The sequence below is a fragment of the Dasypus novemcinctus genome, chromosome 5 (genome assembly GCF_030445035.2).
Source record: "Dasypus novemcinctus isolate mDasNov1 chromosome 5, mDasNov1.1.hap2, whole genome shotgun sequence".
In the NCBI taxonomy this organism is placed as follows: Eukaryota; Metazoa; Chordata; class Mammalia; order Cingulata; family Dasypodidae; genus Dasypus; species Dasypus novemcinctus.
This window is the reverse complement of record NC_080677.1, coordinates 166,861,015-166,875,272: the sequence shown is the minus strand read 5'-3', so window position 1 is coordinate 166,875,272 and position 14,258 is coordinate 166,861,015. Positions and strand designations below refer to the sequence as shown.

General features: G+C 42.4%; 1 protein-coding gene across 1 annotated transcript in view; it reads right to left on the bottom strand.

Moving 5' to 3' along the window:
- Positions 1 to 14,258, bottom strand: part of CUBN (cubilin) — a 242,374-nt gene that overhangs the window by 163,633 nt on the left and 64,483 nt on the right. The window contains exons 19-22 of the mRNA XM_058297911.1: positions 13,832 to 14,010; positions 10,891 to 11,056; positions 10,365 to 10,581; positions 5,930 to 6,060 (exon numbers count right to left, since the gene is read on the bottom strand). Coding sequence (XP_058153894.1) covers positions 5,930 to 6,060; positions 10,365 to 10,581; positions 10,891 to 11,056; positions 13,832 to 14,010 — 693 coding nt within the window. The remainder of the gene's footprint in view (positions 1 to 5,929; positions 6,061 to 10,364; positions 10,582 to 10,890; positions 11,057 to 13,831; positions 14,011 to 14,258) is intronic.

Genomic DNA, 14,258 nt, shown 5'->3' with positions numbered 1-14,258 from the left:
TTATGAGAAACACCAAAGCAGGAGGCTCGGCTGTGGGTCAAGAAATGGGACGAGGTCGCGGGGCCAGAGGCCCTGGCTCAGCCCAGTCCGGCCGTGGACAAACCGAGCAGCCTCACCCTGTGCCCCAGGCCCTCGTCCCCAGGGTGGCACCCCTTTGGGCGGGGGTGGCAGGGTCAGGGCTGGCACAGCTGCAGGCCTTGGCCCGTGACGGGCACTGGTGGGTGGTGGTGGTGATGGTGGAGCCTCAAAGCAGAGAGGACATGGGAGGGCAGCAGAGCACCCGGTTGGCTTTCGTCCTGCGTTAGTAACAGCCCTGCTCTGAGTTTACTGTCACCACCTCAGTGCTGTAGACTCCACGTTTACTACCAACCCCTTCAGCCTCCTATGCCCCACAAAACTGAGAGGCGGCAGAGAAAACTGGTGCGAAGGCGTTTTTATTGTTATCTCTATTTTACCCAGTAATAACTGAAATCTAGGGCCAAGGAGTAGATACATAAGGGTTCTCCAGCTGAAAGGTTTGGGAGAAAATAAACTCATGTTACAGTTGACTGTGAATAAACACAAAACTGAGGTTGTACAGACGTGCTACTTCCCCGAAAAGTCATACTCAGGAAAGAGGAGGGGTCTCACTGGACTGCGTGCACGGAGCACGCAGGGAGCATCATGGGGTGTGCTGCCCACCCACAGTCCTCAGAGCAGGGCATGCTTCAGGTAGTTGGTCCACTCTGCTCTAAACAGCAAGAAATCAAGGCTTTGCTTTGTTGAAGGAACCCCCAGTGATATTTAAACCAAAAGATGACCTGGCAAATATTTCCACAGAGAAGGAGAAAGACAAAGGAGGAAAGAGGGATGGGAGGGAGGGAGGGAAGAAGTAGGGAATTAAGGAGAAAGAGAAGAGGGAGGTAGGAAAGAAAGAGGAGAGAGAGAGGAGAGAGAGAGAGAGAGAGAAAGGGAAAAGAGAAAATGAGGAAGGGGGGAGGGGACTAGAGAGGGAGGGGTGGTTTTAATTATTGTGGGCCCAGGCGTGGGAGTTCCTTACTGAGATAAAAATCGATGGTGCCACGGAGCGAGAGCTGCCATGCAATCCCCCGAGCCGAGAGAACCGACGCTGAGTGCAGAGCGCTCCAGACGTTAAGCCAACGCTCAGAGCCGCTCTCGGTCACTCGCCTGGTGCTGGAGAGACACCCCTGCTTGCCAAGCCCACCGAGACCACGTGGGAGCCCACTCCCAGACCACACCGGAGCTGTGGAAGTCTCAAAACACTGGGGAAAGGGTCAGATAGGCTCTGAAGACTAATTCACCTAAGGAGACAATCTAGCTCAGTGGAGGAATTCCAACCAATTCCTGGGTCCATCAAGAGAGCAGTCCGCCTGGTTCTTAGGCATCCAGCTGATACCTTATGACAAGAAACGTATTGATTGAGGCTTTCTTGGATCTGGTTTTCTTTTTTTTTCCCCAAAGATTCCTTTTTATTTTTAGTTTTTAATCACTAAAACCCAGTACATCACCAGCAGAGGGCCGGCTGCAGAGTGATTGATCAATGAACACCGGCGGCAGCCTGAGAAGCTCCTCAGGGGCCTAAGAGGGAAGGCTGCTTTTCCTTGGTTGTTGTTTTATGTTTTTTTTAATTTGTTTTTTAGTTACTACTATTTTGTTTCTTGTTTGTTGTATTTCCACTTTCTTTGTGTCCCCCCCAACCCTTTTTTCTATGATTTTTTCTATATACATTATTTTCTTTCCTTCATTTTTCTATCTTCTGTTTTCTGTTGTTTTTCATTCATTCCACCTCTTTTTGTTTGGTCCTCAATTTTTTTTTTTATTATTTCTCTCTCTCATTTTTTCTCTGTTTTCTTTCCTTGTTTTTTTTTTTTTTACTTTCTCATTTTATTTTCTTTTCTTTTCTCTTTTCCTCTCTTCTCATTACTCTGGCCTTTTAATTCATTCTATATATTCTTCTCTATCTTGTTTCTTGTTTCATTTTTTTTTGGATTCTACTTTTTTATTCTTATTCCTCTGTACTTCTTATAATTTTTTACTCATGTTAATTATTTATTTTCCTAGGCTTGTACAGCTCCTCCTCAACATTTTACTATTATTATTAATATTTATATTATTCTTTTTCTCTTCATCTTTCCTTTTCTCTGGTCCTAATTTTTTCCCCAAGGGAACATAGACAACAGCAAGGAAATAGAATAAAAGGAACAGAGTGTCAAAGTGAAATCTTACCATACACACAAAACAACAACAAAATAAAACCCTTAAGTAGAAAGTGAAGCTAACCACCTGAATAAACCTGTTATAAACAGATGTCTAGACATCAACAAAAAATTGCAAGCCATACTTGCCCAGCCTAATGAACAAACTAAAAAACAGGAGAAGAGGCAGAACATAGGAGAGGCAGAACATGGATCAGAGATGTCCAAACAAATATCATGAATCAACTTAATGAGGGGAAGGAAGAGATTAAGGATATTAAGAAGACACTGGGAGAACATACTGAAGAAATTATAAACATAATAAAAAGATAACAGGCTGGTGATGAAGGGCACAATGCAAGAAATCAAAAATACACTGGAAGTACATAATAGCTGATTTGAACAGGCAGAGGAAAGAATCAGCGATGTGGAAGACAGTACATCTGAAATCAGATAGTACAACAGATACATAAAAAAGATAGAAAAAATCCAGCAGGGACTTAGGGACTTGAATGACAATATGAAATGCATAAGCGTATGCATTACAGGTATCCCAGAGGGAGAAGAGAAGGGAAAGGGGGGAGAAGGAGTGTTGGAAGAAATAATGGCTGAAAATGTCCTAATTCTCTTGAGGGACATGGACATACATGTCCAGGAATTACAGTGCACCCCAAACTGCATAAATCCTAACAGGCCTAACCCAAGATATATACTCGTCAAATTTCCCAATGGTCAAGACAAAGAGAAAATACTGAAAGCAGCAAAAGAAAAGAGATCCATCATACACAAGGGAAGCTCAGTAAGATTAAGGGCTGATTTCATCTGAAACCATGGGGCAAGAAGGCAGTGGTATGACATAGTTCAGGTGCTAAATGAAAAAACTTCCAGCCAAGAATTCCTATCCAGCAAAGCTGGCATTCAAAAATGAGGGAATTCAAAATATTCACAGGTAAACAGAAATTAAGAGAGTTTGTCAATAAGAAACCTGCCCTTCAAGAGACAAAGAAGGACCCTATATTTTAATAAAAGCAGAAATCTAGCAAGAAGAAAGAAAAATCATAAAAATTTAAGGACCTAACCTGGGAACCTCAAAATACATGAGGCAAATACTGGAAAAACTAAGTGGAGGAATAGATGCCTCTACAATTATAGTAGGGGACTTTAATATACCATTATCTTAACAAATTAGATGTTCTTTGGATATTGTCATAGTGGTTAGAGTTTCACTCAACAACTGAGGGGATGCTGAGTTCCCATTCCAGGGAACTCTTTCACACTCCCCAGTGGAGCAGCAACAATCCCCCAGTGCAAGGGCAAAGACCAGTGAAGATGGATGGTCCAATGATGGGCCTTTGATACTAATGACTATGCTTATGAAACTGTGTGCTTGAAATTTCAACTAGGCCTAGAGCTGCAGGGTGCTTAGGAGTTACCTCCTGAGAGCCTCCACATTGCTCAAATGTGACCACTCTCTAATCCAAACTCAGCATGTAAATGCATGGGACATGACTCCCAGGGATGGGCCTCCCTGGTGCCGAGGGATTACTACCAAGCACCAGCTGGTGATGCAATTAGAAAAAGATCTTGAATAAAAGGGGGAAATGGTAAGGACAAGTGCATTTATGTGGACCATTACAAAATGGCAAAACCACATTTCTTTAAAAACTACAATGTGGCTCTGCCTTGACTAAGCACCTTCAAGTAAGTATTTCTGTGTGGCATTCACCTCATCACCAGGGGGTCCTCAGGATGGTGGGGACCCTCCCAGCACATGGGCACCATTGGCCCCCAGGAGGGTTCCCGCAGCCAGAGACAGCCTACACTGTTCCAGCTGCGCAGCACTGGGTCTCCGGCATGGGCCTGACTGTGCCCGGGCTGCCTAGAAACGTCTGGGGGCGCCAAAGGCTGCTGCTCCTCCTGGGGTCTGGGTTACAGTCCTCCACGTGAGGACTCCCAGGGCCACTTCCTCCTGAGGAAACAGGCAGCAGTTCTAGCCCACACCTGACGCCCGGCTGAGCTCGCTCCAGGGTCTGATCACAACCAAGACGCTGTCCTTCCAGGGCCCGACACCGAGGGACCCGAACAGGACCCGCCCGCCTGCGCTGTGGAAACACCATCTTCCAAGGCCCCATCGCAGCACTGCGCGGCCGCCAGGGGCTTTCGTACAGAACGCCTCCCCTCCCAGCTCCATGGCAGAGCCCCACTTTTAGAGAGCTGAAGATGAGAGGTTACGTTCTGGAAATCAATGTGCTCAGATGTAGCAAGGAGGAATTCGAATCCAGTCCTTGGGGACACCAATTTAGGGCAGAAGAAGAACAGGGACAAGGGTGGGCAAGGGTGGACAAGGGTGGCCGAAGTCAAGTTTTTGCTGCATGTTGGCACAGGAAGGGTTAAGACAGTAAATGAAGTTTTTAAAAAAAATCCACTGAGCTGGAAAGAGTCAGGGCATCAGCACCTGTGAAAAGGTGAGCCGACACTGAGCAATAAGAACAGACCTACTGAAAGCCTTTTCCACGGGGGAACACCTGACCTTCTCTCACCAACAATATTCCCGTTTTATTTATACTTTTTTTTAAAAAAACCCAATAGAATTATATTTTGTATATGCCATCGATGTTAAGAATATATAATTACCCCTTTAAATTAGTAGTTACCTAAGCTCAGACCAAAGTGGAATCAGCCAGGCTCCCAGGGGAAGAAGGAAATGGTGTGGAGGAACCTCCTGCCGGTCACCAGAGTGAAGCCCAGCCCTGGGAGACCCAAGGTCCCCGGCAGCTCCACACCCAGGCTGCAAGGGCAGGGCGGGACACTCCAGCCAGGCTTGAGAGGGGACCCCGGGGGCAGGCCCAGAACGAGGGAACGAGCCCCAGGGCTCTCCGCAGGAGCGCCAGCACATCCCAGCAGGCTTTGGGGGCAGCCCAGGCGCTGGGGGCGCAGGGCAGCTCCGGTGCCGCAGGCCTGCAGAAATGTGCTGCATGCTATGGGGGCCCATTAAGTGTCTTTCTAAATCATGGTGCAAAGGAAAGCCCAGACTCTCTAAAGAGGCACCCACACCAGGTGGCACCCCATAAAGCAGCTGGAGGCTGGAGCTGGGGCAGCTCCAGGGCTCATAGCACACACGGGGGTATTTGTTCCCTCAGCTGCATTTGCAGCATGCATAGTAATGATGAGAATTAAGAAATATGGGAAAGACAATAAAAGGAACAAATGCAGAAAAGGTTCAATTTCTTTGGGCCCATTTTAGAATTTGTTTTGCCAAGAAATCTAGTTTCTTGGCCTTATCCATTGTTGCTCTTTTTCTAAATTCTTAAGAAAAGAATTCGGCCCATCCAGTAATTTTTTCCATGATAGAATTTTAAACTATGAAAAACTTACAAGAATGAGTTCCTGAACTCCCTTTGCCCAGATTCACCAGTTATACAGCCTCTCTCGCCCTGTCTCTTTCTCAGCATTGCCTGAGCCAGCTGAGAGCAAAGTAGAAACACTGTGTCTCTTCCAAATACAGTTTCTAAGAACAAGGCACTTTCCTGCAGAACCACAGCCCGGGGCATCACCGGTGCTGAGTGACCAGACTGCTCAGTCCAGCTCACCGTCACCCCTTCAGCAGGGAAGGCCACAGCTCAATCCCTTCTCGAGCAGTCAGCCTTCCCCATATGGCCAAGGCTCTGGTGGTGGGCGTGCCGGGACCGCGCTGTTACAGTGTCTAAAGGGAACCAAAATCCCAAAGCTGTTACCTGCCGATTCGTCGATGGCTTCGTAGTCGATGGAAAAGCCCTCGCGAGCCAGGTCCAAGTCGGCCACGAAGGTCAGCACCAGGGCGTTGGAGATGCTGGTGAGGGAGGGCGGGACCGATGAGCCACAGTACCTGCACAGGTGGGAGAAGCAGGCACAGGTTTACAGGGCAGCACACGGGGCACGGGCACCAGCAGGCAGGGTGGTAAGCGGGACAAGCAGGCTTCCACACCCACTCCCCTCAGCCCTGCACAGCCACGTGCCCAGGCACAGACTCCCTGCTTCTGCTGGCTGGGAATGGCCCCTGCACGTCTGCCTGTGTGCTTGATTTTTAGAAGGTGGTCAATGGTCCCAGGAAGCCTGCACCGTCCTGCATCGCTGAGAGAGTGCCAATGAATGGATCATCGGGAACGGGACAAGCTCATGCTGTATCTGAAGGCAACATGCTAACTCGTGGAGCACACAGGTAGGGTCAGCACCACCTCAGGAGGCTCGATGACCCCTGTGCCTCAGTTTCCCCATCTCCCAAACAGGGATACTGGTAATACCTACTTCAAGGGGTGGTGCTGAGCACCTGGGGAGTTTGTATGCTGTGTATAAAACTTTTAGCACAGTGCCTGGGACAGAAAGCTTGCTACACATGGGAGCGCTTGCTTGGCAACAGCAGGACTCAGAAGTGAGAGTTTACTACTAAGCCATGTCAAGTTTCTGCTAAACAGCAATCACTGTAAACCGAAAACTGTTCTAGTGAGGCCTAAAGTAGAGTTTTAATTTTAAAAAACACCATGGCATGAGCTGTTACCTAGGGAAATAGCCATTAGAAGAGTGACTAGAATATAGAAATTTCAAAACAAAGCCCACTTGGTAAAACTTTCCAAATGGTTAATGAAATTCAAGAAGAATTTAAAAAGAAATTATAGATTTCCATTTCCAACAAAAATGTAGTGTCAGGGACTAGATCTAACCTTTCATCTGAAACAACTAAAACTGGATAAGATATACGAAGCAATGGCCATGACACACTGTGTATCTAGCAGTGAAGGACAGTGATCCTTGAGAGACGGGAAACAACAGTGATTAAAGGCAAAGTGAGAAAGCTCAAACTCTTTCTGAGTAACTAAATTGTATGCCAGAACAAAGCTTAAAAATTCTTACAGGAGTAATGATGCACATAAAATGTAAAATTTAAAATGCCTGGCATCTTACCAAATATCACCAGCCATGTAAAGAAGAGGGAAAATATGACCCATAATGAGAGGAAAAATCAGGCAATCAAAACTTATAAATAACACGGAAAATAGAATTAGTAGACAAAAACATTAAAACAGTTATTACAGCTGCATCCCATGGGTTTAAAATGGAGCTAGAGGAAAAATCCAAATATGTTAGAGATATGAACAAGGTAAAGGTGACCCAAATTGAATTTCTATAAATGAAAACTGCCATTTCTATAATGAAAAATATGCTTGATAGAATTTATAGCAGATTAGAAGTTGCAGATGAAAAAATTCAGAAACTTGAAAACATAGCAATAGAAAATTTCCAAAATAACACACAGAGAACAAAGACTCAAAAAAAAAAAAAAAACCCAGAAAAAACAACAGAGAATTAGTGAGTTGGGGGACAACTTCAGGTGGCCTGTACATGCAATCAGAGTCCCCGAAGTGGACGAGGCGGGAAACAAAAAAAGTATTTGAGAACCAGTGGTCAAAAATGCTTCACTTTTAGTAGAACTATAAACCCACAGATCCAAGGAGTTCCACAAATCCCAAGCACAAGCAAAGGAAAGTAAAGAAAAAGTCTATATAAAGGCACATCACAATCAGATTACATAAAACCAGTGATAGAAAGAAAATCTTCAAGCAGACAAGGAGAAACACATCATATTTTCATAGAAAATAACGCAAAAAAGGTCAGGCAGAATTCTATACCTAGCAAAACTATCTTTGACAAACAAAGCAAAATAAAAACTTTCAGACCCATGAAAGCTGAACAGACCCCAAGTAAACAAGAGTTAAGGAAGTGCTGGAGAAAAGGGGAAATGAGCAGATCGAAAGCTGGGTCCACACCAAAAATGGTGACCAGGTGGGTAAATATAAAGTCTTTTTCTCATTATTTAAGTCTCTGAAAAATAATCAACTCTTTAAATAAAAAATAATAATGTATTGTGGGATTTCTGATAAGAACAGGGAGGTCTGCTGGGGAATGGAAGCATGCCACAGCAAGGTCTTTATGCACATTTGAAGTGTGATAATATCACTTAAATCCAGACTGTGACAGATTAAAATGTGTACTAAACCTTTCAATAATATAATACAGCAAAGAATCATAGCAAGTTAGGTGAGGGGAGATGGAATCTAAAAAAATATTCAATTAATCCAAAAGAAGGCAGAAATGGGGAATAAAGAGAACAAAGAAGAGATTGGATGGATAGAAAACACACACTGAGAATGGAAATTCATCCCCAAGCAGATCAATAATCACATTATTGGATATCAAATGACTAAATAAAAAAGGAAAACCTAACTATATGCTGTCACAAAGAAACCTACTTTAAATATAAAGACATTAATAGGATGAAAATAAAAGAATGTAAAAGATTTATCATGCTAATACCAATCCAAAGAAAGCAGGGTTGGCTGTCTTAATGTCAAACAAAGAGCAAAGACTATTAGTGGAGGTTTACGTTGTCATTTCATAATGACAGAAGGGTCGACTCATGAGAAGCACTCAACAATCCTCAATATTTATGTTCTAAGAACAAAGCTTCAGATAAATGAAGCAAAAACTGAAAGAACTGCAAAGAGCAAATAGAGAAATGCACTATTATGTGGAAGGTTTCATCACACCCTCTCAATGATTGATGAAAGAAGTGTCATAAGGATATAGAAGATGAACATGACCATCCAACTTGACCTAACTATGTGCAGTGAACATGCCAGCCAAGAACGGTGGAACATACATTCTTATAAGTAGACACAAGCTTCCCCGGAACTCCCAGCATGGGGCCTACTCTATGGAATTTGGCCTTGCCCAGCCCCACAGTCACATGTGACAATTTTTACTAAAAATCTCAAAATCTTTACAGAGTGTTCCTGCTGGTGCTGTTTCCCTAGAGAACTAACACACATACACACAAAACTCCCTTTGCTCCCATATTTCCTTAAGCCATATACAAAAATTAACTCAAAAAGATCAATGGCTTACAGGCAAACCATAACACTATAAAGCATCTGAAAGAAAGCATATGGGATAATCTTTGTGGCCCTGGATTAGGCAAATATTTCCTATACTAACCAACAGAAGCATGACCAATAAAATAGAAATTAATGAATTGGACTTCATAAAACTGAAGAACTTCTGTCCTTCAAAACACACTTAAGAGAATGAAAAGACTTTAAAAATACCTGCAAATTACATAACTGATCAAGGACATGTATCCCGAATATATAAAGAACTCTCCAAAATTAGTAACAAAGCAAACGACCCAACAAAAAGGGCCAAATATCTGCACAGACCCTTCAATAAAGCTGATACGATAGATTAGAAATAAACACATGAAAAGATGCTCCACTTTGTTATGACTGTGGAGACGGAAATTAAAACCACAGTGAGATCCACTCCACACCTCTTAGAAAGCTAAAATTGAAACCACTGGCATTCAGCGAGCACGTGGAGCCAACGACCTCTAAAATGCTGCAGGCTGAAACGCAAGGCAGTCAGCCACTTCAGGAAACGTTTTGGTGAGTTCTTAAAAAGGCAATATCCACCTACCCTATGGCCCAGTCAATATATTCTTAGGTATCCACACAAAGAGAAAGGAAAGCTTGTGTTTATGCAAAGTCTTACACATATATGTTCACAGTAGCTTCATTTGCCATAATGAAACACTGGAAATAATGCAGACATCCACTAACAGGCAAGTAAAGAAAGTGTGGTATACCCATACACGAGACGCTACTTAGAAATACACAGGAAAGAACTCCTTAGACACACTACAACATGGATGACTCACAATAATTATGCCGAATAAAAAAGGCCAGACCAAAAGAATACATGTTTGATGCCTTCATTTTCCTAAACCCTGGAAAACGCCGGCTAATCTTTAAGAACAGAGAGCGTGTACTGGTGGCTCCTGGAGCCAGGGATGAGGAGCAGAAGGGGGTGCAATGGGCAGGAGGAGAGCTTGGGGCGGGCATCTCAGCGTCATCTTGGTTCGGGTGGTGGCTTCCCAGGGAAGTATATTTGTCAGAACTTAATGAAGCACCAAAGGCCAAGAGGAAGGGGCAACGGGAAAAGGTCACTGGAAGCGGGACCTGGACCTGGTGTCCTGGCACAGCGTTGTGGGTTTCAGCGTCCTTCACTGAAGCAGGACAGCAAAAAAAGAAGCAGGAAGGCGTGTGCTGAAAAAGCCAGTCAAACACCCGAGCCCCTCACCTCCCCAGAGCGGCCCCCGCGCCAGTGTCCCAGATGTCCAGGTAGTCGTTTGAGCAGTTGTAGTGGAACTCCAGGTGGAAGGTCCTGAAGGTCAGGCGGACCAGGTGACCTGGCTGGACCAGTACATACCAGGTGCAGTTGACCCCATGGGGATAGGGGTTTGGATGGCCAGGACTTTGAATGGTTCCTGTCGGCTGTGTGAGAATTTTCCCACATGCTGTCGAAATAAAATAACATTCACCCCAAGTTATTGATAATCTGATCATTACCTCTTCAAAGCGCAAAAATAAAAGATCATTACTCACGCATATGCCACTGAAGATAGGTTTTTTTTTTTTACTGATAGGCCCCAATTAAGCATTGCTATGGATGTTGTTTGGGTGCATATATTTATCTTCTTTGCTTTTGAATATACTTTGAGAATTTTTGCAGTGTAGATGATGCTTATAAGATAATCTATTTCCATTTCCTACTTATTCTGATACAAGCCCAAAAGGCAAAGCAGGAGAACAAGCAAATCTCTTACCCAAATTTGCAGTACTGAACTTAGCCATGAAACCATGATTTTCAGTAGAAGAACTTTTCACAAATGTGACACACAGAAAATTGTACACAGATGTTATAATTGAAGGTATGCCTGTGCCACAATACTTTTTATTTTCAGGAGAACCCAAAATGGAACTGGTACCAATCTAAAATAAAAGAGATATTCAAGTTTATTTTATAAATATCTAATTTTGAGAACTGCTTCAAGAATAAATATTCCTAAAATGCTTTTATTAATATAGTAAAAGCAAATGAAAAAATAGGCATACCTATTGACTACAAAAAAATGACAGAATAATGTTGTCAGACAAAAGCATAATTATTGAGCTTTTGCTTCCTAATATTTAAGATTTTGAAATTTCTATAATTAAAAAGTTCATGAAATATATAAGATGTATCTTCTTAAGTATAGATTTAAAGAGGTTTCACCTTGGAATTTTTAAGAGAAAGGTATATGAGCATTTGTATTGATGATGATAATTATTATTATTACTATCTATTTAAAACTACTTTTATTTTTATTTTTAACAGCTTTAACAATGTTTAATTCACATTGCATACAAGTCACCCTCTAAAGTGTGTATTCCAATGTTTTTGGTCATTCCACAGAGTTATGCAACCATTACCACATCAGTTTTAGGACATTTTTAACTCTGGCTCAGAAGTCACTCTCCGGCCTCCCCCCGCTCCGGCCTCGGCAGCCACTCACTCCTTCTGTTGACAGATTTGCCTCTTCTGGACATTTTGTGTAAGAAGAATCACAGACTGTGTGGGCTTCTAGGACTGTCCACTTCACCTGGCCTGCGGTAGCACGTGCCAGGACTCCATTACTTTTGTGGTTGAAGAGCATTTTGTCGGATGGACAGGCCACTTTGTGCTGACCCACTCCTCAACTGATGGACTTGGGCTGTTTGCACTTGTGGCCATTGTGAGTGATGCCAGTGTGAACAGGTTTGCACAGTTTTGTGTGGACATAAGGATTTGGGGTATATATGGAGGAGTGGCGTTCCTGGGCTTGGCACCTTCTATTAGAGTTCTCCAGAAAACAGAGGCAACAGGATATATACACACACACATACACAAACACACACACACACATATGCACACATACACATACATACATATATGCACACACATAACATACCCATATGCACACACACACATACATATATACACATACATAACATACCCATATGCACACAAACACACATATACGCATGCATACACATATGTGCATACACATATTTACACGCAGATACACACATACACATATACACACACATACAATCTGGACCTTGGCTGGCAAGCCAAATTCCACAGGGCAGGCCACAATCAGAAAACCCCTATAAAAGTGATTTTAAAACCTGGAAAGTCCACAACCCTACAGAACAGGCCAGAAGCTGGAAACTCCGATAAAGGTGAGGCTGAAGTTGAGTCCAAATTCCCCAAGGGGAACTGGCTGACTGAAGGTGAGGCAGAAATTCTTCCTTCTGATTTCTGAAATCCTCAGTTCTTGCTTTTAGACCTTCAACCAGTTGGATAAGGGACCCCCCACATTGCTGAGAGCAATCTCCTTTGTTGATTGCAGATGCAATCAACTGATTACAGATGCAAATCCATCCATCGACAAATTACCCTCACAGTAACCATCAGGCTAGTGCTTGCTTGACCCAATAACTGGACACCATAACCTAAACAAATTGGCACAAAACACAAACCATAGCACACCCTTTTCAAAAGTCCATTGGCCATTCGTGTGCAGGTATACTTCTGGACTCTCAATTCTGTTCCATCAATCTATACATCTTTCCTTATGCCAATACCACACTGTCTTGGTCACCACAGTTTTGTCATAAATTAAGTTTTAAAATCAGGAAGAGTAAGTCCTCTAACTTTGTTCTTCTTTTTCAAGATTGTTTTGGATATTCTGGTTCCCTTGCATTTCCATATGAAGTTTAAGACAATCTTGTGAATTTCTGCAAAAAAGCCAGCTGGATTTTGGTAGGGATTGCATCAATCTACAGTTAAATTTGGAGAGGATAGCCATCTTAACAATAGGAAGATTTCTGGTCCATGAACATGGGCTGTCTTTCTATTTATTTGTCTTCTTTTATTTTCTTCAGCGATGTTTTAAAATTTTCAGAGTATAAGGTTTGCATTTCTCTTGTTAATTTTATTCCTTTGTATTTTATTCTTTATAATGCTGTAGTAAATTTTTTCCTGGATTTCGCTTTTGAAATGTTCTTCACTAATGTACAAGGGGAAAAAACCCTGACTTTTGTATAATGATTTTGTATCCTGCAACTTTACTGAACTCATTTATTCTAATAGCTTGTGTGTATGTTTGTGTGTGATTTTCTATATGCAAGATCAAGTTATCTATGAATTGAGATAATTTTATTCTTTCCTTTCCAATCTGAATGCAATTTATTTTCCTTGCCTAACTGCCCTAACTAGAACTTCCAGTAAAATGTTGACTATAACTGGTGAGAATGGATATATTTGTCTTTTTCTGATTTCCATGTTTCCCTAAGTGAAAGCGTCTGCCTCTTACTTGGGTATAATGTTAGCTGTGAGATTTCTGTGGATGCCTTTACCAGGTTAAGGAAATTGCTAGTCTGTTGGGAGTTTTCTTCACAAAAGTATGTTGGATTTTGTCAAATGCTTTCTCTGCATCTGTTGAGATGCTTAGGCGGTGTTATTTTTTATTCTCTTGATACCATGTATTATATTAACTGATTTTAGGATGCTATTAATAAGCCAACCTTGGATTCCTGGAATAAATACCACTCAGAAATTTCTTAATCTATATTCCCAAGAGAATGGTTTTTATTTCATGTAACCGATTTGAGGTGTCCCGGAATAATATTCTGTAATAATATATAACCAAAAACAAATAGCCAAAGGCTTTTTACACTTACTTCAATATAATCTTTATCACAATGGGCAGAAGGTCCAATTTCAAAGCCAGTGAAGTTTAGAAGAACTACTTGACCTTGGGGTTGGCGGATTACCCAGCTACAGATCCTTTCTCCAGGGTATGCATTAGGATAGAAAGGAGAACGCATGATACCTTCTCCAGTTAATTCACCACCACAAGCTGAAAATTGAAAATGACGTTAGTGTTTGTCCAGAGATAAATTATTCTTGCCCTCAATGTTATTGAAAACTCTAATTTAGCCTAAGGCGATACATGATCTCAGAACTATGGCTATCAAGCCCCCTGCTGTCACAGGCTAGGTGACATGTCATTGAAATTTTTTCCTCATCATTTGAGGCCATAAAATGACAAAATGATTTCAAGAAGTTAAAATGCTACAATCAGGCAAATTAGACATTTAAAAATGA